This window comes from Punica granatum, chromosome 1 (genome assembly GCF_007655135.1).
Source record: "Punica granatum isolate Tunisia-2019 chromosome 1, ASM765513v2, whole genome shotgun sequence".
In the NCBI taxonomy this organism is placed as follows: Eukaryota; Viridiplantae; Streptophyta; class Magnoliopsida; order Myrtales; family Lythraceae; genus Punica; species Punica granatum.
In genome coordinates this window covers 35,671,951-35,694,711 of record NC_045127.1, presented here as the reverse complement: position 1 = coordinate 35,694,711, position 22,761 = coordinate 35,671,951, and the positions used below count along the sequence as shown (strand labels likewise).

The following is a 22,761-nucleotide window of genomic DNA, read 5'->3' as shown; positions in this document are numbered from 1 at the left end:
GCAAGGGAATAAAAGAGTCTCAAAAATCAAAAGTAAAACTGCATGACACAAATTCTTTTGAAAAGATCCCCTTGGACTACGCGTGCTTGTGAATCGATAAAACGGAGTAGTTTCGCAGTTATTATCTCGGTACCGTTGAAATATGCAAGCTCGGCGTGCAGCGAAGACCTTTGCACTCCAAGTAGGCGCGAAACTAAGGCCGGTCAAGTAGTTCGAAGATTAGGCTCTATAATACCGTGGGTGACTGCGGTCCGGCCGATGAGGGTCCTATATTCCTCAATAGTGGGTGTGAGCTCGGTGCCTTGGATGTTGAAGACGGCGTGGATTGGATCCAAAAACGACACGACTGCTCCGAGGAAATTCCAGTCTACCCGACGAGTGGACAATAGAGGCACATCTCTGACGAAGGTAGTGATGTAGTCCCGATCAATTTAGTGTAGACTTATCCATATGCGGTTGATTTCGTCCAATGGTGGTGTGACCTTGTCGAGGCGCGGGAAGGAGGCCAAGCGCGACATCCCTTACCAAGATGAAAGGAAGATCAGCTTAGGACTTATCAATGCAAGTGACACCCTAATTTTGAAAATTACATGATGTATGCATGCGGAAATGTAAATGCCCACGGCTTGATTAAATTACAAGGTGTATGTACATGTCTCTCGAAATGGGAAAAGACTCAAATGGTGCGCAGGCCGACTCAATGGACTGTTGTTGAAGTCGAGTTAGAGGTTAGCATGGAGATTTAGCACGATGCATGGTTTCAGTAATACAAGGACCGTGCTATCAAGGGATGGGGGTCCCCGATTCAACGGTGTCAATTCCTTGAAATCGAGCGGGATTCTTTTCAAGGCCTAAGCGGCAGTCGAACTGCGTGCCGTACCCCTACTTCGAACCCCTATCTAACCTATGCTCCTATTACCGGTCGTGGGACGCGACCCATAGGTACCTAGAAGCTAGTATGATATGCAATGTGTGTGCGGGAAATAAAAGTGCGTAAAGTAGATAAGCGGAAAATTGCGGAAAGCGGTAAATAAACAAGCAAACAAAGCAAGCGAGAACGAGCCCGAACCCTCTAAGGATCCCCAGTGGAGTCACCAAGCTGTGCGCACCCGAATTTCATCTCATCGGGGCACGCGTGCGAGCGCCTATGCAACGCGGCTTGGGAGTGTCCACCTTCCCGGGAACGCGCGACGTACGCAACTGAGAAAGAGTCGCCACTTACAATTTTACGACCCGAAGATCGAGGGCCGGCAAGTTACCCAGGTCTAAGGGTACGGGGTACACCTAATTGCTAAGGCATATGGTCTATGAAACCCGAGGTTTCGAATTCGAGGGTTCTGTTACATGCGAGCCTATATCTCGCACGCCCTATCGGTACTCTAACCTGTCTAGGTTTGCCATTTTAATTTAATTACCGCTTAATTGAGTTCCGCTCATCTCACGCGTTTTGACACCGTAAATTCGAAGAAACACTCCGACCATCCGCTCTCCGACTGGGATTCTTACATGAATAAATGTACAGCATAAACCCTTACATTATTCTCTCAAATAAATAAAATACAAATTACAACAACTGAATCCCTGTCGGTTCGCGTTCAGTTATTATTCCACTTATACTCATCGTGTAGTTTGAAAAGACTGAAATTGAAATTAAGATGCGCGCTCAGTGTTAGGGGATTGGACCCCGTGATCTACGATTGGGGCGTTGGACCCCGTATGGATCGTATTCTAAAGGATCGGGCTCGATCCGCATAACAAACAAATGCAATAATGTAACAAGCGGACAAAAATAAACAAACAATGGAGTTTTGTTATTGGCGAATTTACGTGAATTAACCGATTATTAACCGGGGTATCTTGGCATACAAATCCTATCCTAAAACAGACAAAGTGGGTACAGGGTGTGAATCGATCAAGGATCGCCTCGAGAAGGTATTTCGCATTTGGCACTATTTTTCGAGGACCTGACGTACGTGACGTCTATTATCAAGTCTTGTATTTGTGGGTTGCTTTTAGGATTGTTCTATGTTGTGACACTACGGTTATTCAAGTTATTACCGAACATGGATTTCGCCCGTAAATCCTAGAGACTAGTGCCTATCCCGCTATTGCCCATTTTTTGTCTTAGCTAAGTACACAATTAGTCCGGTATTTGTATTTTGAGCCAATCCACCCGAACTAACTGCCCGAGACTATGCTAGAATAACGAAACTCATCGGTCAGATAGAGCGGGCTATGCAGATGAACCTGCGCCTAGACAGGTAGCTCATCCCTACCCTGATACGGTAGTGTTTCTCTTATTCTAACCCTAGGGGTGTCGCTAAGTTGCAAATAGACGATTTTTCCCTTGAGGTGAAAATTATTTTCGGAAAAGAGAGATTACGCGGTGCGAACCACCTCGGCCTATGACCGGCGCTAACCGATCCCCTGGACCTTCCAGGGTTGTCAAGAACCCTAAAAAACTAAAGGATCGGTTAATCTATCCGAAAATAATCTAAGAAGAACTTTCACGCCCCGACCTGAGTTTCCTGAAATCAGGTGAGGCCTCGAGTCAAGACACGCAAGTCCTTCCTAGACATCCATGTCACATCAAACCACGTGTCTCGGGTTTTATAAAATTTGCAAGTTTTGATAAGGGCACCAACGCATGTTTGCAACCTATCGACGCGTGTTACCAGTTTATTACCAATTCGTGCAAAAACTATTAGGGCAAGTGAGTTAATTAATCGCATGAACATCCCAATTACCCCGTTTAGGTCCAGTTTGCATGATTAAACCGATTCATGTGAGGTTTCGATTAAAACGAGAAAATAAAGCGGTTAAAATACGAATCAAGAGCACATTATCACGTCAAGCACGAAAAACATACATATTTTACACAATCGGTGCTGCCATGATCATGATAAACACATACAAACATACACAAACATAATATTAAAGGAATCGATAAAACGACACCGACTCATGGAAGCGGAAAATCATGCAAAGATCACGTATTATCATGTTGTATACATATAATTACAGAAAACAAAATATTTAAACGGGGCACATACGTTGTCAGTCGGGGATCCAAGTAGAAAAGGGTTGGGTATTTCTTAGAAAATGTCCAGGGACTGATTTGGACAATTTTAAAAGAACAGGAACTGATTTGAAAATCCGGATAAAGTTTCAGGGGATTGATTTGAAAATTCTGGAAAAATTGAGGACAATGTAAAAATTACTGAAAATGTCCTAGAACTTGTTTGAAATGAATTTGAAAATTCGGGCTGATCTGAAAAGTGAAAAAAAAAATGCCCCAAGGACCAAATCGAAACGACTTTAAAAGTTTTCGGAATTGGTTTAAAAATCCTGAAAAATTCAGGGACTGATTGGAACGAGCTAAAAATGGTCGGGACTCGACTGAAACGAATTTTAAAATTCGGGACAGATCTGAAAAGGGTGGAAAATAGCCCGGGGACTAAACTGAAACAACTTGAAAAGTTCCTTGGAGTGGTTGGAAAATTCTGGAAAATTCAAGGACTGATTGGAAAATGGTAAAAGTGGCTGGGACTTGAATGAAACGAATTTTAAAATTCGGGGCAGATCTAAAAAAAAATAAAAATGCATCATCAGGACTGAAATGAGACAAAATAAAAAGTTAGTAAAATCGAGTTCGGGACAAATCCAATCACCCACGCAACCCAAAATCGCTCATTTCACATCATATCCATTCAAGCAAACATTAATATTCAGAAACGGAGCCCTAAACATGCCACTAAGTTGGAGATTTACCTAGTTCGGGATGTTGAGGGGTGATTCTATAAATAAAAAAATTAAAATAAATTAAAAATGTTGGCCAAGTTGGGCCGGACTGACTGGGTCGAGATTCGGTGGGGGTGGACTAGGCCAAGTAGGCCGACGCCGGACAGGACAGCTGGGCCGAGTGGGCTGCTACTAGGCCGGGCGAATGGGCTGCCACTGCTGAGCCGAGCTGACTATTGGACCGGGGCCAAATTGGGTCGCAAGGTTGGGCTAGGCCGCGCTGCTACCTGTGCTGGCCTGGAGAGGAGAGACTGACCCGGTTAGTAAAAACGAAACAAAGAGAGAAGAAAGGAGGCGGTTCGGGGTGGCCGAGCGACTCGGGTGGCGGTGAAAGGCGAGCTGGAGGCCGGAGGGGGAGCTGAGGGAGCCGAGGTGAGGGAGAGCGGGAGAGTGAGCTGAAGGAGGGCGTGAGAACCGAGATTCGAGTTGCGGGTGTTCGGGATCGGGGAGCTGTGGGCGTTCGGACCGAACGAGCTCCGGGTTTCCGAGAGAATGAGCAAGCTGAGGGAGAGCGTGGATTGTCCGAGAGAAAAATCGAGCTGCGGGCCATGAGCTATGGGAGACCGTGTGTGAGCTGAGGGATCTGAGCTTGCGGTTTTCTTTTTTTCTCCCGAATCCGTGAGCTACCATCGTCTTTTTTTTTTTGAAAAATCGAGCTCCGGCCGTTCCCAACTCGAGTTGTGGGTTTCTTTTTCGGAGAGCCTGTGAGCTAAGGGATCCCCGAAAATTGAGCTGCCGATATTTTTCAAGACCGAGAGAGAGAGAGTTGGCGTGCACGGGAGCAGTTGGCGTGCGCAGAGGGAGAAAGGACGACGGAAGCAGGGCATGTGTGCGGGCTTGGGGTTGCAGGCTCGGGTCTAGTCGGCAGTAGAGGGAGAAAGGAAGAAAACGGAAAAGAAGAAGAAAAAAGAAAAGAAAAAGGGAAGAAGAAGCACAGGGGGAAAAGAAAGAAAAGTAGCGATCAAAAGTCTGACTTCTGACTTCTGACCATTTCTCTCTTCTTCTTTTTTCTTTTTACTTTTTTCTTTTTTCGAATTCGACGCGCGTACAAATTGAAAATTTCGTCTTCTTGATCGGATATCGAAAAAATAATTCGAAACCGCCATCGTGCTCAGAAAAATTCATTGATCGATATTATGTGATAAAATTATTTTCAACCTCGAATTTTGTCCCAGATTTTGAAAATTGACGTCGATGTACGGGAAATTCGAAAACGTCCCAAATAGTATTATTTTTGACAAATCATAAAATTGGTGTTAAATTAGGAAAATTTTCTATTTCCAAAAAATCGTGAATACTCAAGTAATTAATCGGAAATACTTCCCTCACGGGTGGCAAAATGACGATTTTGCTCATCTGGATCTGATGGACCAAAATTGGGTACTGACAGGTACTTAAGTTTGCTAGGCTCACATGTTTTAATTATTTACCGCATGAATTAAGATGTGCAAGGCTCTCACGTTTTGACATCGGAAATTCTATGAATTAAACGATATCGATTGTGAAACCGAGAGAGAAGTAAACCCGCATTTCGGGGATTTGGTTCACAATCTTGTGTTATAGTTCATCAAACCATGACGGTTGAATCCCTGCGTGAACCCGAACCGCGAGATCTTGGATTTACTTTCCTTTAGGCAAGCATGACACTGATTCAAATGATTCGACTCTCGGACCGTTTACGTGCCAATTGAGATTCTTACAAATTAAATGTACAAAATAAAATCCTTACAATGTGCTCTCAAAATAATAAAACAAATTATAAATTAAAAGTGACTGAATCTCAGTTAGTTCGCATTCGGTTATTATTCTGCTCTAACTCACCGTGAGTTTAGGGAAACACCAAAAACTGAAATTCGAACGCTCTCATTGAATGTGGCATTGGACCCTGTGAGTGATGATTAGGGTGTTGGACCCTATGATCGATGAATAGGGCGTTGGACCCAAGTGATATTTGTCCTAGGGATTAGGCTTTATCCGTATGACAAACAAATGCAAGAAGTAACACGCAACATGTTAATAACATACAAGGTGTTTGTTATTGTCAAGTGTACGTGTTTTAACAAGTTGTTAATCCGAGGTATTTTGGCATGTAAATCCTACCCTTGAGAGACAAGCACGTGCCAATGTTTTAACATTTTTGGCTAAGAAGGCCATTCTTAACCCGAAGGAAGCAAGCTAAGTCTCGGCTACCTCTTTTTGAGGCAAACTCGAGAGCTTGTTTGCTTGTTTCGGGTCGGGATGGTCTTCCGAGCTATGATTCAAACATTTCCCGACATTCTTGCATGTTGTATGATGATAATCATGCATAATATAACATAAAGATGCATAAAAATTAATTCTTGCACATGATACATGCTTAATACACTTCATAACTCCATAAACATGCAATAAAAGTAAAAATCCCTAACTCCTCTAAGTCGAGAATGTTTTACCTAGCCTCGGGATATGAGGAAAGAGTCGGGGAAGGGTTTGAGAGTCGGGTGACTCGGTGGAATCCTCGGAAGGATGTTCGGGTGCGAGAACAGCCACGTTCGGGCAAGCTGGGCACGCGACTGGACATGCATGGGCGTGTACGGGTTTGGGAGGGAGCTTAGGCGCACGGTCGAGAGCGTGGGTAGGCACGGAGGCAGGCAGGCGTGCGTGGAAGAGCACGGGCAGGTGCGCTGGTCGTCAACGAATGTCCGAGACACGGACGTGCATGCATGCAGAGGGGGATGTTCAGGGCGTACGGGCGGGTGCACGAGTGCACGCGGTGACGGGCACTGGAACGTTTGCCCGGATAAGCATGCACGTAGGCAGGCGCACATGGGTGACACCGAGCGTCTGGCGCTGGAAGTTGGTGACGGGTGCACTGTTCACCCGAGAGCGCGATCTTCACCCGAAACGATGAAATTGACCTTGAAATGATGAGAAAATGACTTCAAACTAAAAATTTAGGTTCAGAAATGAACTCTTTGGGTCCAAAACATGTGGTCCGTGGAGTTTGGGAATTTTCGGATCTAAGTCGGAATAGTGACTGCCATGGATTTCGACTTAAACTCTAAGGACTTTTGCTTTGGCTTTTGCTTGGATGGGCGGCGATTTTGCTGCTGGAGCTAGGGAGGAATTGAGAGCATTCCTAGAAGGAGAAAGTTAGAGAGAGCATGCAAAAGGAAAAGTGATTAACTTAATGACAAATATGCATTATGTAGGTGAAGCTAATGACAAAATTAGTGAAGACAAGTGCCCTTAACCCCTTGGATTAAGCTTGGGCGGTGGATTAGGGGAGGATGAGGATGAATCTCCACCACGTAATCTTGATGAAGATGAGCCAAATGTATTAATGGAGATGGAGTTGATGGCTTGAGTGTTGTCTTCAACTTCTCCTTGATATTTTGGCTAAGAGTGAGCAAGAGAGGAAGAGGATGAGGCCGAAAGGATTGGGGCAAAGGGCGGCTGCCCTTGGGCAGCCCGTGGGTCCCACGGCCGAAGAAGAGAAACCGGGAGAAAGCTCGAGTCTCGATTGGTCGCATATTCGAAGCTCGTAATTCAAATTGAACGTCAAATTGTCGATATATGCGAGAAAAACGGATTTAATGAGCTCAAGATTGGCACTTTTCGTGGAAAAATGCCCCGGGTCCATATGAGGCTCGGAAGCCGTTTTTGCTCATTTTAGGTAACCAAAGCGAAGTTGACCACTTCTGATAACATATCTTGTATCTACATCTCACATTGGTCATTTTGACATAAATTGTCAGACAACGTGAACAATTGCCCTTTAAGCCGATAATGTAAATGGGGAGTTGGAGATGTCCTAGGAGGTCGAAACTGAATTTCTCAAATTGCTTTCTTAGTTGCTTGTGCATTCCGGAGATCACTGTGATATCTGTTTGTCGAGATTGGGTCTCTAAGGACATGAAAAGTGCTTATGAGACCTTTAAAGCACTACTGAGGAGGTCTAGATGAGTTGTGTAATTCATTTTGTGATTCCACATTGAGCCTTGGGAATGCTAGCACTGTGTACGGTAGGCATCCGGCGTCAAGTTTCCTCAAAGAGGACCTCTAGATATGAATTTCCACTGAAAATGACCTTTTATGATCCTCGGAGGTTACTTGGGAAACTGAAAAAGGTTTTGCTATCTGTTTTGCTTAATTGCGTCTGTCTGCTGGAGTTTTCAGGGCAATGCAGGGTCAACTTCGTTTGCCGTTATTCCGTCAGACAGGTCTCCAGTTATGCATTTCCGAAGAGGGGTATGCCCGTTTTGTCATTCAGAAGTCATTTGAAGTGTCTACGTGGCTTCTAAGAGACAATCTGAAGCACTGCTTATGCTCTGTATGTTTCTGGGGCATGGCCGCATCTAACATTTGGAATTAACTTTTCTCTGAGAAACCGGCATTTTTGGACTTCCATTGAAAAGTTGTCTGTATACAGAAAGTTGTTATGTATAAAACAGATGATTTGCAAAATGCATTTGAAGACACTTTTCATCTGTTTAGCGTTGATGTGGATTTTTGAAGTCCAATATTGGCTATCTTCCGATGGTCGAGCGAACTATCGGAAAATAGAACTGTCCATGTGGTATACTGAAAATGCCGGTTTTGGACGTTGTTGAGCTCTCTGGTGACTTTGTTGGCTTTTGATGACCAAGACTGTTCTTCTGTCGTGTGCACATGTAATCTACTTTATTTTGCTGACTTGAGGGTGAATAGTGATTTTCTTGCTCGGTCGAGCCTTCTTCTACATTAACACTCAAGTCATAGCACTGTCTGCGTTCAATGAGCCTTGCTTGCTTGATGGGCCAAAATGGGGTGCTGAAAATCGTCCAAAATTGACGCACCTAACATGCAAACTATCGTGTTATTAACGATTAAACAGAAAACACAATTACACTCAATTCCAAGAACCGATTTCAAAGCGATAAAAGAGACCAACTTTGATTCAAAAAGGGTCAAAGGGGGTTCGGTCATTTCCTAAGGAAGATGACTGAATGTTTCCTTGACTCAATTTGAATTCTGGATAGTCTCTCGTATTGGTTTTAATCGTTTCTTGCATACATAAAATGTCAAACATAACAATAACACACATTTTACAAAATCGATGCCGCCATGATCTTAAATACGCAAACGAGCACACAATGCAAACGCAAACATTGTATTTAAAGAAATCGATAAAACGACATCATTCATGTAGTAACGATGAAATGAAAACTCGGAAACCAAGTTAAATCGAGAGGAGGAGGCCGTCGGTGACCCGAGGAAGCCAATAGAAGCTCTCAGCCACCCTCTTCAAGAGTGAAGCCGAGGGCTTGCCTTGGTTTTCCCGGGTCACGACGGCTTCCTCGACTTCGATTTAACCCTATTCCCGACATATTATCATGCCATGCAACAATGGAAACGTTAAATGCAGGAGGCAAACACCTTCGGGGAGAGAGAGACTCTCATGGCCTCGGGTGAGCTAAGGAAGCTAACGGGTCCCTCCATTGGGACCTAGCCGTGAGCTTCCATGGTTCAACCATGCCATGACGGTCTCTCCCACCTCGACTTTGGTTGCTTCCAGCCATGATATATATATTATTACGATGTATGAACGTGATAAACGGCATGAATACGTGTAAAAAGCGAATAAAATCCTAACTTGCATATAATCCTGTTATTAACCACCTTATCTCCTCACAACAACCAAATATCAAAGACCTAACTTCTCTAAGTCGTAGAAGAGTTATACCTCGCCTCAATATGCGAGGAAAGAGTCGGAGAAGTGGCTTAGAGAGTCGAAAGGCTCGGCTAAACAGAAAGCACAGAAGCTGTCCTGGAAGGAAACAACGGGCTGCCGGGAAAGATTAACTTGCACGAGAAGCTCGAAATGGTTGCACGGGTTGGCACGACTCGTGCTGACACCCAAGAGGATGCTGGAGGTGTTCGTGATCAGCTCGTGGCGCGCCAAGGTTCCAACAAACCGAAAATACAAAGAGAAACCGGTACAAACTAAAAGAAACCCGGTAAGAAGAGAAGGGTGAAACAGTGGCTATCGGGTATTCTGTATTGAAAATACAATTACCTGACTAATCATTTCACTCGACTTAACCAAATGCTAGAAAATGGTTAAGTGGAACTCTAGATTCCAAATCTAGAGTCAAAATACAAGTTTGGATCAATTCAGTGATAATTCAGTGTCACAACACCGAATCACTGCAAAAGCAATCCACACACACGAGATTGAACTCACTTTGTCAAGTTCTCAAAACAAAGCCGAATGTAAAAATGTTTTTGCATGATTCTTTGCTTAGCATATGACATTTGCTTGCAAAAACACCCCTGGGTCAATAAACTTGCTAAGACACGTACATTTGATAATAACAAACAATTTGTCTGTTATTAACATGCTGCGTGTTACCTTTCTGCACCTGTTTGTCATGCGGGTCGAGCCTGATCCCTAGGCCGAATGATATTAGGGTCCAACGCCCTAATCATCGATCACAGGGTCCAATGCCCTAATCAACACTCACAGGGTCTAACGCCCTATTCAGTGAGAGCGTGCATTGAATTTCAGTTTTTTCGGTGTTTCCCTAAACTCACGGTGAGTCAGAGTAGAATAATAACCGAACGTGAATCGACTGGAATTCGGCCATTTGTAATTTGTATTTATTATTTTTGAGAGCATTGTAAGGACTTTTATTTTGTACATTCATTCTGTAAGAATTCCAGTCGGTAAGCGAACGGTCCGAGAGTCGAATTAATCGAATCGGTCTAATGCTTGCCCAAAGAAAAGTAAATCCCAAGAACTCGCGGTTCTGGTTCACGCAGGGATTCAACCTCCATGGTTCAATGAACAGTAACGCAAGATTGTGAACCAATTCCCCGACACACGGGTTTACTTCTCTCTCGGCTTTTCCACCAACATCGTTTAGTTCACCGAATTTCCGGTGGCAAAACGTGCGAGTTGAGTGCAACTTAATCCACACGGTAAATAATAAAACATGCAAGCCTAGCAAACCAGAGTACCGAAAGGGGGTGGGGGATATAGGCCCGCACGTAACATGAACCCCCGAACACGGACTTTCCGGTTCCGTACAGACCAATGCCTTAACAACAACTAGGTGTTCCATACCCCTAGACCCCGGGTAACTTATCCGCCCTTGACCTTCGGGTCGTAAAATGATAAGGGGCGACTCCTTTTCACGCGTGTCCGTCACGCGTCCCCACGGGAAGTTGGACAATCCCAAGCCGCGCGATCCAAAAGCGCGCGATGCGGGCCTCGACGAGAGTCCACATTCGGGTCCGTACAGTTGTGACACTAAATTACCACTAAATTGATCCAAACTTGTATTTTGACTCTAGATTTAGAATCTAGAGTTCCAACTAGCCATTTTCTACCATTTGGTTAAGTTGAGTGAAATGATTAATTAGGTAATTGTATTTTCGATACAAAATACCCGACTAGCACCCTAAACGATGCTAAGATGATGCCAAATCACAAAATGATGTTCTTGCCCTTGATTTGAAAATTTGTTTTCAGAAAAGGAAAACAACACAATACGGATTTGAAAGTATGAGAGTTTTGAAATGGGCATTAATTCGTCGACGCGAGTTACAAATTAATGTCCAGTTCATGCAAAGTTGTGTAAATTGAATGAATTAATCGTATGAGCGTCCCGATTAACCCCGTTCGTGGAATTAATGCTCAAGGTTATTGCCGAATGCATTAATTGTGAAAACAATTCGTGATTCAATAACCGAGATGGTTTCACAAGGATCGAGGATAATTTGGTCAAATAACCAAAAATACCCTCATAACCGAATGAACCCAAATAAGTCATCGATATTCAAATCCATGCATGTTCGCTTGAAAGACATTTCATGTGAGGTTCTTGATGTAAAGAAACTTGCAAATTGTACGGAATCCAAGAACGGACTTAAAACGGGAGGAGGAAGCCTCATGGAACCCGAATAACTCCATGAGACTCTCGGCCAATTCTCCTTGGAGAAATCCGAGAGATCTCATGGCCCGTATTAGGTTCCACGAGGTTTCCACGTCTTGTTTTGAATCATTTCTCGCATGCTCAAACAATAAACACGATAAATGACACGCTTTTTGAGAAAAGCCGGTATTGCTATGATTTGTTTAACGCATTCAAACATGGAAGCATGCATAAACATGTTATTTACGGAATCGATAAAATAATAACGACTTCATGCACGTAAAAAAACACGAGAAAACTCGGGAATCAAGCTTGGATCGGGCTAAGAATGCCGATCTTAACTCGAGGAAAGCAAGCCAAGCCTCAGTCACCTCTTCTTGAGGCAAATCCGAGAGCTCTTTTGCTTGTTTCGGGTCGGGATGGTCTACTGAGTGACGATCCAAACGTTTCCCGACATGCTAACATGTTATATGATGACGAACATGCATAATATAACGTGAAAACACATAAAAATTAAATCTTGCATATGGAATATGTCATATACTCCATATCACTCCATAACCATGCAAAAATATAAAAGGCCCTAACTCCTCTAAGTCGAGAATGTTCTACCTAGCCTCGGGATGGGAGGAAAGAGTCGGGGAAGAGTTTGAGAGTCGGGTGACTCTATTGAACGCTTGGAAGGGTACTCGGGTGCAAAGGATGCACGTTCGGGCAAGGATGGGCATGCGCGAGCTCACGGGCTGAGCGCTGGAGCGCGCGAGCGTGCGTGCGGCTGGGCGCACAACGGATGTACTGTTCACCCGAGAGCACGTCCTTCACCCGAAATCACCTAAATAATCTGAAATGATGAGCAAATGACTTCGAACCAAAAATCTAAGTTCATAAATGAACTCCTTGGGTCCAAAACATGTGGTCCATGGAATTTGAGAATTTTTGAACTTAAGTCGGGATGATGAACATCGGCTTCTGACTTAAGAAACTCAAAGCTTTCTTCGGGTTTTCTTCGGTTTTTCTCTCTTGGTTTTGAAGTGTTGAAGCTTGCTGGTTTTGGCTATGGAGCTGAGAGCTTTTCTTGAGGGAGAAAGCTTGGAAAGAGTGTGCAAGAAGAGAAGTGATTAACTTAATCACTTTTGGGCAATTTATAGGCAAATCTAATGACACAATTAGTGAAACAAAGCATTATTAGTTGGCATTCTTAGGGGGGGCAGTTTGATTAGGGAAATATCTAGCCCTATCCTCTTCCATTTGCATTAATGAAGAAGAGATTAAAGTATTAATGGGCATTGAAGAAGAGTTGGAGTGTTGTCTTCAAACTCCTTGGATATTTTGGGCTAAGAGTGAGCAAGAGTGAAAGAGGATAAGGCTTGGCAAATTTCGGCCATCCTTAGGCAAACCATGGGGTCCCACAGCCGAAGAGGAAAAACCGGAAGAAAGCTCGGGTCTTGATTGCCGCGTATTCGAAGTTCGTGGTTTGAATTGAACGTCGAATTATCGATATACGCGAGGAATTGCCAAATGTTTGTATGAGGCTCGGAAGCCGGTTTTGCTCATTTTATGCATTCAGAGCGAGGTTACCCATTTCTAACAGCATATCTTGTATCTGCATCCCACGTCGGTCATTTTGACATAAATTGTCAAATTACGTGAGCACTTGACCCTTAAGCCAGTAATGCAAATATGGAGCCGGCGATGTTCTAGGAGGCCGAAACTAGATTTCTCAGATTACTTTCTGAGTTGCTTGGGCAATCCAGAGATCACTGTGATCTCTGTTTGTTGATATTGGGCCTCTAAGAACATGAAAAGTGCATTTGAGACCCTTAAAGCACTGCTCGGGGGGTCTAGATGAGTTGTGTGATTCATTCCGACGATTCCACATTAAGCCTTGAGAAGGCTAGCACTGTGTAAGGTAGGCATCCGGCGTCAAGTTTCCCCAAATAGGACCTTCGGATATGAATTTCCATTGAAAATGGCCTTTTATGCTCATCGGAGGTTACTCGGAAAACTGAAAAGGATTTTGCTGTCTGATTTACCCAATTGCGTCTGTCCGCTGGAGTTTTTGGGGCAATACAGGGTCAATTTCGTTTGCCGTTATTCCATCAGACCAGTCTCCGGTTATGCTCTTCCGAAGAGGAGTATGCCCGTTTTGTCGCTCGGAAGTCATTTGGGGTATCTGTATGGCTTCCAAAAGACAATCTGAAGCACTGCTCGTGTTCTGTATGATTGTGGGGTATGGCCGCATCTGATATTAGGAATTAACTTTTCTCCAAGAAACCGGCATTTTTGGACTTCCACTGAAAAGTTGTCTGTATACAGAAAGTTGTTATGTATGGAGCAGATGATTTGCGAAATGCGCTTGAAGACACTTTTCATCTGTTTGGCATTGATGTGGATTTTTGAAGTCCAATATTGGCTATCTTTCGATGGACGAGCGAACTATCGGAAAATAGGATTGTCCATGTAGTACACTGGAAATGTTGGTTTTGGACATTGTTGAGCTCTCTAGTCACTTTGTTGCCTTTTGGTGACCCCTGGAGTCCTTCTGTCATATGCATATGTCATCTGTTCAATTTTGCCGACTTGAGGATGAATAGTGATTTCTTGCTCTGCCGAGCCGTTTTCTGTATTCCTATTCAAGTCATGGTCTGGACCATTGCTGATATCGTTGTTTGGAATGGTGAGCCAAAATGGGGTGCTGACACGCACGTTTGGGTATATCTAACACGTGCATAAGTCATTTACTTGATCCAATGGACCTTATACCTGCACACATCATAGAATCTAGTATATATGCTCAATTAATGAAAAATACACGATATCCATAACCGAAATGTCAATGCACAAACAATCTTTAGGGCATATTGTACTAAATTGGCTCTTACCAATTACAAGACTGAACAATATCGGTGGACCAAATCCAACAGTCCCCTCCTCCCCTGGCTACCCCGTCTCTTCCGCTTGCGACCCCTTCCAATCCTCCGCCGGCCACTCTGTCATCCACATTGCCGCCGATGAAGCTAGCTTCCTCCCCTTCTCCCCCGATTGCTTTATCTCCTCCGCCATCCACCACCTCGTCTCCTCCCCCTCCCACGTCTTCCTCCTCTTAAATTGAATTAAATCACTCGGTTTGCAAATCCTTTTCTTTTCAGGATCTTAGGTGTGGCTATTGAGAGTTGGTGGCAGGCAATTGTGGCGTATGTTAACCTTGCTACCTACCCTATAATATGCATCCTTCGCTTCAATCTAGCTTTGACGTGATAGTAATAAATACTTGACGATCGAGATGTTATATGGTTATTTTGAATGTACTCAATATGTTGTCGATAAGTTTTCAATTGGGAGATGGAGGGGGAGCTAAAAGTAACCCCTTAATTCATGATTTTGCCGATTGATTTATTCATTGATTGATTTCTCTGGTGGGAAGTGTTTGTCTTCGATAGTGGTTTGGATGAGATTGTCGAGTTGCTCTCGAACTATTTGTTGATTTGCGAAAGTTGTGATATTTATGGGACATTGCTACAGTTCCGAGTTTTGAGTCTCTGAACCTTTTTCCGATTGAAGTTTTGGAATAAAAAATGTGTAATTGTGAAATGCTCGATTTCTTTATTCATAATATGAGGAGGGGACGGGCTCACCGGGGCAGGCAGCGAAGGGAGATAAAGGGGAGCTGAAGGGGTGGCGGGACGAGCATTGTGATGGGGTTAAGAACAGAGGGGAGATAGAAGGGATGGACGAGGAAGAAGAAGAGAGAAGGGGGAACAACATAAGAAGAAGAAAAGAGAGAGAGAAAGAGTAGGGGTCAAATTTGAGAATATGGAAAATATGAGTCTTTTTAAATAGCAAGCGGGTCCAGGGGACTTATGTGTCGCCGTTTTATTGGTTAGTTGACAGATAATATGGTGTCGTTACCCTAACCGAGTCACGTCAACTTCCACGCCAATGCCCCCTCACCCGAACATTACTATGTGTCTGCGCGTCGGCGGACATAAGCAATGTTAAATTGCATTTACCAAAACCCAGCAACTGATAAATAATAAAATAAAATAGAAATGGAAAGAAATTATTTATGAAAAAGACAAATCCATCCCTACTGGTTGTTTATGATGGCTGGATGGATTGGAGGCAGCGAAGAGAGAGTGAGTGAGAGAGAGAGAGAGAGAGAGAGTCGAGACCTCGACGAAGACTCGCCTCACTCCTCCGTCGCCATCGATCTTCTTCAGCTCCCATTTCAGACGAGTCCCGAAGGGGGGATCGGGTTCCGCAGCTTTGACTACTGATCGGATGATGGAGGCCAGTGCTGGCATGGTTGCGGGGTCCTACAAGCGCAACGAGCTCGTCCGGATTCGCCACGACTCCGACAGCGCGGTTCGTTCCTTGCCTCACTCGATGCTCTCCGAAATCTCGAAAATCCGTTCTAATGTTGCTTGTTTCGGTCCATCTTTGTCTGTTGAGCTATGAGCGGTCCTCTACTATAGCCCGCTCTTTGGTCCGTGGGATGAGACTGAGTGATCACTTAATGGGTAGATCTCTGACTGTTGACTGGTGTCAGGGGTTAAATTTTGCTGTTGTTCTTCTGATGGTTTAGAAATTGTTTCCCATTTGGGTGTTTGAGCTTGTTGCTCGCGGGTGCGTTTTTCCTGTGATTTGGTGGTTTTGAAGTGAGTTTCAGCTTCGGAATGTGGCCCGACAGTGAAATTTGTTAGCTTTGCTGGGCTTTGTCGGTACTGGGTACATGTGATCAGTTCTTGTCAAGATTGTTTTAGCAATGGTTATTCCCTTGATTGTACCTGTCTGCAATTGTTGCCTTTTCCTGTATCATTGGTAGCTAGATGACCGGTTTCTGAGCACGATTGAAGTCTCTTTCCTTTTCATTGCCCCTCTGGTGTTTATCCAACTTTCGGCATTGGTCGCTCACCCCTGCTGTTGTTTCCGAGTAATTCCATGATTGGGTTAATGCTTGGTGGGACACTTATGTCAAACTGCTTATTTAGTTGCTGATGTATCTTTGCGAATGATGAACGATGAAGTTTCTTCTTTCATTTATGCTTCAAAAGTTACTCTACGATCGGAAATGTGAATGAAATTTCAAACTTGGTCCCAAAAGAAAATGAAATTCCAAACTGTGGTTAGTATTTTCTTTTGTAGCAATTTATACCTTGTGCACTCTATAGATGTAAGTTCTTTTCGCTATACTCTGCCTACAAAGTCTGTGTACTCTATACAATTTTAATGATGTCTACATAATGCAGGCAAAGTCTTCGAAGCATTTGAATGGGCAATTATGCCAGATCTGTGGAGATACTGTAGGACTTACAGCCAATGGTGACATCTTTGTTGCTTGCAATGAGTGTGGATTCCCAGTGTGCCGTCCTTGTTATGAGTATGAGCGGAAAGATGGTAATCAGTCTTGCCCCCAGTGCAAGATCCGATACAAAAGGCAGAAAGGTCCGTTTCTTTCTTAGGGAACGCAATCTTCTTCTGCAGTTTCTTGCCCTTAATATGAAGTTCTCAAAGTCTGCATGCTGCAGGGAGTCCTCGTGGATGGAGATGATGATGAGGATGATGTTGATGACCTAGAGAACGAGTTTAATTATAGCAAAGGGAATAGTGCTGCTAGGCGCCAGTGGCGAGGAGATGATCCTGATCTTTCTTCTTCCTCTAGACATGAATCTCAACATCCAATCCCTCTTCTCACCAATGGTCAGCTGGTAGGCAATCCAATCACTATCTATTGCTTTATGTATCTATTTTTGGTAATGTAGACTTGCATTTACATTTCGATTCCTGTTGCAAAAGCCAAAACTTTTCCTAGCTATTATGTTTGGTATCACAGCCTTTTGAAACAACAGAGAGGCAACTATAGTTTCTTTCTGCTTTAGTAATTGAAGCAATTTTCAGTGGCACGCATTGTTTGACCAGAAAATGTTCATTGTGCGACCATCAAGCAATGCATCAAGCTAATACAATCTTCATGAGAATCATTGTTAAGCATGGCACTCTCTTCATTTCTTGTCTCTACTGTGTTCTTCATTGTAGTGTTCTTCATTTTAATTATGGGTAAATTGCACTGGTGGTTTAAAAAGTTTTATAACTATTTTAATATGGTACAAAAAGTTTTTTTTTGCTACTTGATGGTACAAAATGTTTCAAAGTTGTTTCAGTATAGTACAAACCGTCATCTCGCCATTGACACCGTCAAACCGGCGCTGATGGTGTAAAATCAGTTTTTGTGGGACGTTACATGATGGTGCAAAATGTTTTAAAGTTGTAATTTAATAGTACAAAATGTTTTACATAAGTTACATGATGGTGTAAATTTTACAGATATTTTAAAGGAGAGCTTGACGGCGTCAATGGCGAGATAACGGTTTGTACTATACTAAAACAATTTCGAAACATTTTGTACCATCAAGTAGCAAAAAAAACTTTTTATACCATATTGAAACATTTGTAAAATTTTTTGGACCATCAGTGCAATTTATCTTTTTAATTAAACATCAAACTTGATGTTTAAGAGATTTATGAATAAGTTGGAGAGATCAAGTTTAATTGTAAATTTCTTTGTAATGTGTTAAAAATATACAGGTGTCTGGTGAAATTCCTTGTGCTACACCTGGCACTCAATCAGTGAGGACGACATCAGGACCATTGGGCCCATCGGATAAGCACGTCCATTCACTTCCTTATGTTGACCCCAAGCAACCAGGTACTTCACCTACCTGTGTTCTTTTACAGTGGCACTCTTATAGTTCTCCACAATTTATGATAGATCCTATTATTGCAGTTCCGGTACGGATTGTTGATCCTTCAAAGGACTTGAACTCTTATGGACTTGGAAATGTTGACTGGAAAGAGAGGGTTGAAGGTTGGAAACTCAAGCAGGATAAAAATATCATGCATATGGTCAACCGGTACCCTGAAGGAAAAGGAGACATAGAGGGCACTGGTTCGAATGGAGAAGAGCTCCAAATGTATCTCCCCTGAGAGTATCATCTGGCCTTTTCTTGATTTAGCAGAAGTATTATTTAGCTCGCCAGATGCAAAAAGTTTTTGTCAAATTAAATCTTTTGTCTCCAGTGGCCCTCTTTTTATCTTTCTATTTATTGTTTATTTGCTGAAGGGAAGGTTTTGTTTATTCTTTTTTTATTTTCTTTCTCATACTACAGAAATCATGTTGGATTCAATATAACAGCATAGTAATGCCTTTTTGCAACGTTAGATGACTGAAGTTGCTGTAGTTAAAGAATTACATCATGTTCGTATATCTATAAGCTGAATCCTTTTATGCAATACACACCACTGGAGTGACTTTCTTATGTTTCGTAAGAACAAACTGAAGTTGGAAGTTCTTTTTGTCACAGGGCTGATGATGCTAGTCAACCTCTCAGTCGGGTGGTCCCCATACCATCATCGCACCTCACTCCCTATCGCGTTATCATTATCCTTCGGCTTATCATTTTGGGATTTTTCTTGCAATATCGTGCAACACATCCAGTGAAAGATGCTTATCCTTTGTGGTTGACATCAGTTATCTGTGAGATTTGGTTTGCCTTATCCTGGCTCTTGGATCAGTTCCCGAAGTGGTCGCCTATCAATCGTGAGACTTACCTTGACAGGCTAGCATTAAGGTTAGTTTGTCATTTATTTGTTGGGAGTATGGGGGTTAGATGGACAGGGAATTAATTTGGCAATTCTGTCAACATCTTAACAATAATTTAATTTTGCAGATATGATCGTGGAGGTGAACCTTCACAATTGGCTCCTGTTGATGTCTTTGTTAGTACTGTAGATCCACTCAAAGAGCCTCCTCCTATAACGGCAAACACAGTCTTGTCCATTCTGGCCGTGGATTATCCTGTCGATAAAGTATCGTGCTATGTCTCAGATGATGGATCTGCAATGTTGACATTTGAAGCACTTTCTGAGATTGCAGAATTTGCTAGGAAGTGGGTGCCCTTCTGCAAGAAGCACAACATAGAGCCTAGGGCACCTGAGTTTTATTTTGCCCAAAAAATAGATTACTTGAAAGACAAGATACAGCCTTCTTTCGTGAAAGAGCGAAGGGCTATGAAGGTGAGTACGGATGACATCTAAACATCTTGTCATCATGCTTTGAGCACTTGGCCTCTTTGAAGATATTTGGGAAGTAGAGTTTACAATACTTCTAAGTTCTAATCCCTTTTCTTTTCCTTCCTTGAATTCTTATATTAACTGTCATTGATTGAGGAATGAAATTACTGAACTTCTTGTGCAGAGGGAATATGACGAATTTAAGGTACACATAAATGCTTTGGTTGCTAAAGCTCAAAAAGTGCCAGAAGAAGGATGGACGATGCAGGATGGCACTCCCTGGCCTGGATGATCCAGGAATGATCCAGGTACTCTTGCAACCCTTTTGTAAACAGGGATCATGATATATCTCTGTTTCCACTTCCATCATTGTTTAATTTCTTTCTGGATACAGGTTTTCTTGGGGCACAGTGGGGGACTTGACACCGAAGGAAACGAGCTACCTCGTCTTGTTTATGTTTCTCGTGAAAAGCGCCCTGGTTTCCAGCATCACAAGAAAGCAGGAGCAATGAATGCCTTGGTATACAAAATTTTAAATTTTTTGTGGTCCTTTCCTCTTTGGATGCTGGGATGGGTTTTCTCATGCTATACCCAGAATTGGCACACATTTTGTTTTTGCTAAGTTGCTAGCCGATGTTTACATTTTGTTAACAGATCCGTGTTTCTGCTGTCCTAACAAATGGAGCATATCTCCTCAATGTTGATTGCGATCACTACTTCAACAACAGCAAAGCTCTTAAAGAAGCCATGTGTTTCATGATGAATCCTGTTCTTGGAAAGAAGACATGCTATGTCCAGTTCCCTCAGCGTTTTGATGGCATTGACTTGCACGATCGATATGCAAATCGCAACATTGTCTTCTTTGATGTAGGTTCCCCTTTCTTATTCAACAAGCAAGTTGATAATGTGTTTATATTTCATTGCTTAAATCATGTATCTTTTCTCATCTTTCATTGTTTTATGCAGATCAACTTGAAGGGGCTTGATGGCATTCAAGGTCCTGTCTATGTGGGTACTGGATGTTGTTTTAACAGGCAAGCTTTATATGGGTATGATCCAGTACTGACCGAGGCAGATCTTGAACCAAATATTATTGTTAAAAGCTGCTGTGGCTCGAGGAAGAAAGGAAAAGGCAGCAACAAGAAATACATTGATAAGAAGAGAGCTATGAGAAGAACTGAATCCTCCATTCCCATTTTCAATGCAGATGACTTAGAGGATGGTATGGAAGGTACGTCCTAAAGATTCCCTTAGTTTGTTAATTTCCAAATGCTCTGTGTTGATGTATATGACTGAGATGTTCTTTTGTCTTCTCAGAAATATTCAGACTTTGCCTAGCATGCTTAAGAAAGTTGATTGGTGGAAGCAGATAGCTGTTTTTGGGTCCTTGGTTATGACTGATTAATTTTGTGCTCTCACTGCAGGGTATGATGAGGAGAGGCAACTTCTAATGTCTCAGAAGAGCTTAGAGAAGCGGTTTGGTCAATCCCCCGTCTTCATTGCTGCAACCTTCCAGGAACAAGGGGGCATTCCACCGACTACGAATCCTGCAAATCTTTTGAAAGAAGCAATCCATGTCATTAGCTGTGGCTATGAGGACAAGACAGAATGGGGCAAAGAGGTTGGTTCTATGATAATAATATATTTGCAACTTCGAAATCCGCTTTCTTAATTGAAATTCTCTCCATGATTACTTATCCCCCAAAGAAAATAAAAAGATTTTCACCATTTGAAGAATTTATTGATTAGGACATTTCTTATGTGAACAGATTGGGTGGATTTATGGTTCGGTCACAGAAGATATTTTAACTGGATTTAAAATGCATGCTCGTGGATGGATCTCAATCTATTGCATGCCACCCCGCCCAGCATTCAAAGGTTCTGCTCCTATCAACCTTTCAGATCGGTTGAACCAGGTGCTTCGGTGGGCTTTGGGTTCAATTGAGATTTTGCTGAGTCGGCATTGTCCTATATGGTATGGCTACAATGGGAGTTTAAAGTTGTTAGAGAGGATTGCCTACATCAATACCATCGTGTACCCTCTCACATTGATCCCACTCATTGCTTATTGTATGCTTCCTGCATTTTGCCTTCTCACTGGGAAATTTATTATTCCAGAAGTAAGCCTTTTGCTTTTCTTAGGTCCTGCATTTCTTCCGCATACGTTATCTATTCTCTAACACCATTACAAGAGAGCAACTAGAAATAGTTTCAACCGGCAATTCTCTATCTGTGAGATGTGTTTTCTCTTTGTTGTTCCCTCATTGGGAGAGTGTGAAAGACAGTTTGTTCATAGCATGGTAAAATTGCTTTTTAGATCTGGAAAGAGATCCCATGGGCTAAATTCCATAATCATTCATTTGTCATTTACTCAGTGTCATGATAAACAATAAAACTAATGCAGATAAGCAACTTTGCGAGTATGTGGTTCATCCTTCTCTTCGTGTCTATTTTTGCAACGGGCATCCTCGAGCTCCGATGGAGCGGAGTTAGCATCGAGGACTGGTGGAGGAACGAGCAGTTCTGGGTCATCGGTGGCACCTCTGCTCACCTATTCGCAGTCTTCCAGGGTCTCCTCAAGGTCCTCGCTGGGATTGACACGAACTTCACTGTCACATCAAAGGCTTCTGACGATGATGGGGACTTTGCCGAGCTGTACATCTTCAAGTGGACATCGCTGCTCATTCCCCCCACGACTGTACTCATAGTCAACCTTGTGGGGATTGTAGCTGGGGTCTCGTACGCGATCAACAGCAGGTACCAGTCATGGGGCCCGCTCTTCGGCAAACTCTTTTTCGCCATTTGGGTGATTGCACATCTCTACCCATTCCTCAAGGGTCTCCTGGGGAGGCAGAACCGGACACCCACAATAGTCATCGTGTGGTCCATACTGCTTGCCTCTATCTTCTCTCTCCTGTGGGTCAGGATCGACCCCTTCACATCAGACGCCACTAAGGCTGCTTCCAGGGGCCAGTGTGGGATCAACTGCTAG

General features: G+C 43.1%; 1 protein-coding gene across 1 annotated transcript; it reads left to right on the top strand.

Annotated features, from left to right (window-relative positions):
• Nucleotides 1-15,804: 15,804 nt before the first annotated feature.
• LOC116209475 (cellulose synthase A catalytic subunit 1 [UDP-forming]-like) lies at nucleotides 15,805-22,761 on the top strand. Its single transcript, XM_031543122.1, is given in 16 exon segments — nucleotides 15,805-16,064; nucleotides 16,949-17,144; nucleotides 17,228-17,237; nucleotides 17,239-17,407; nucleotides 18,285-18,405; nucleotides 18,484-18,670; nucleotides 19,061-19,327; nucleotides 19,427-19,772; nucleotides 19,954-20,054; nucleotides 20,056-20,077; nucleotides 20,164-20,289; nucleotides 20,424-20,636; nucleotides 20,736-21,000; nucleotides 21,194-21,390; nucleotides 21,539-21,889; nucleotides 22,174-22,761. Coding segments are annotated over 16 exon segments (3,243 nt in total). The 5' UTR covers nucleotides 15,805-15,980.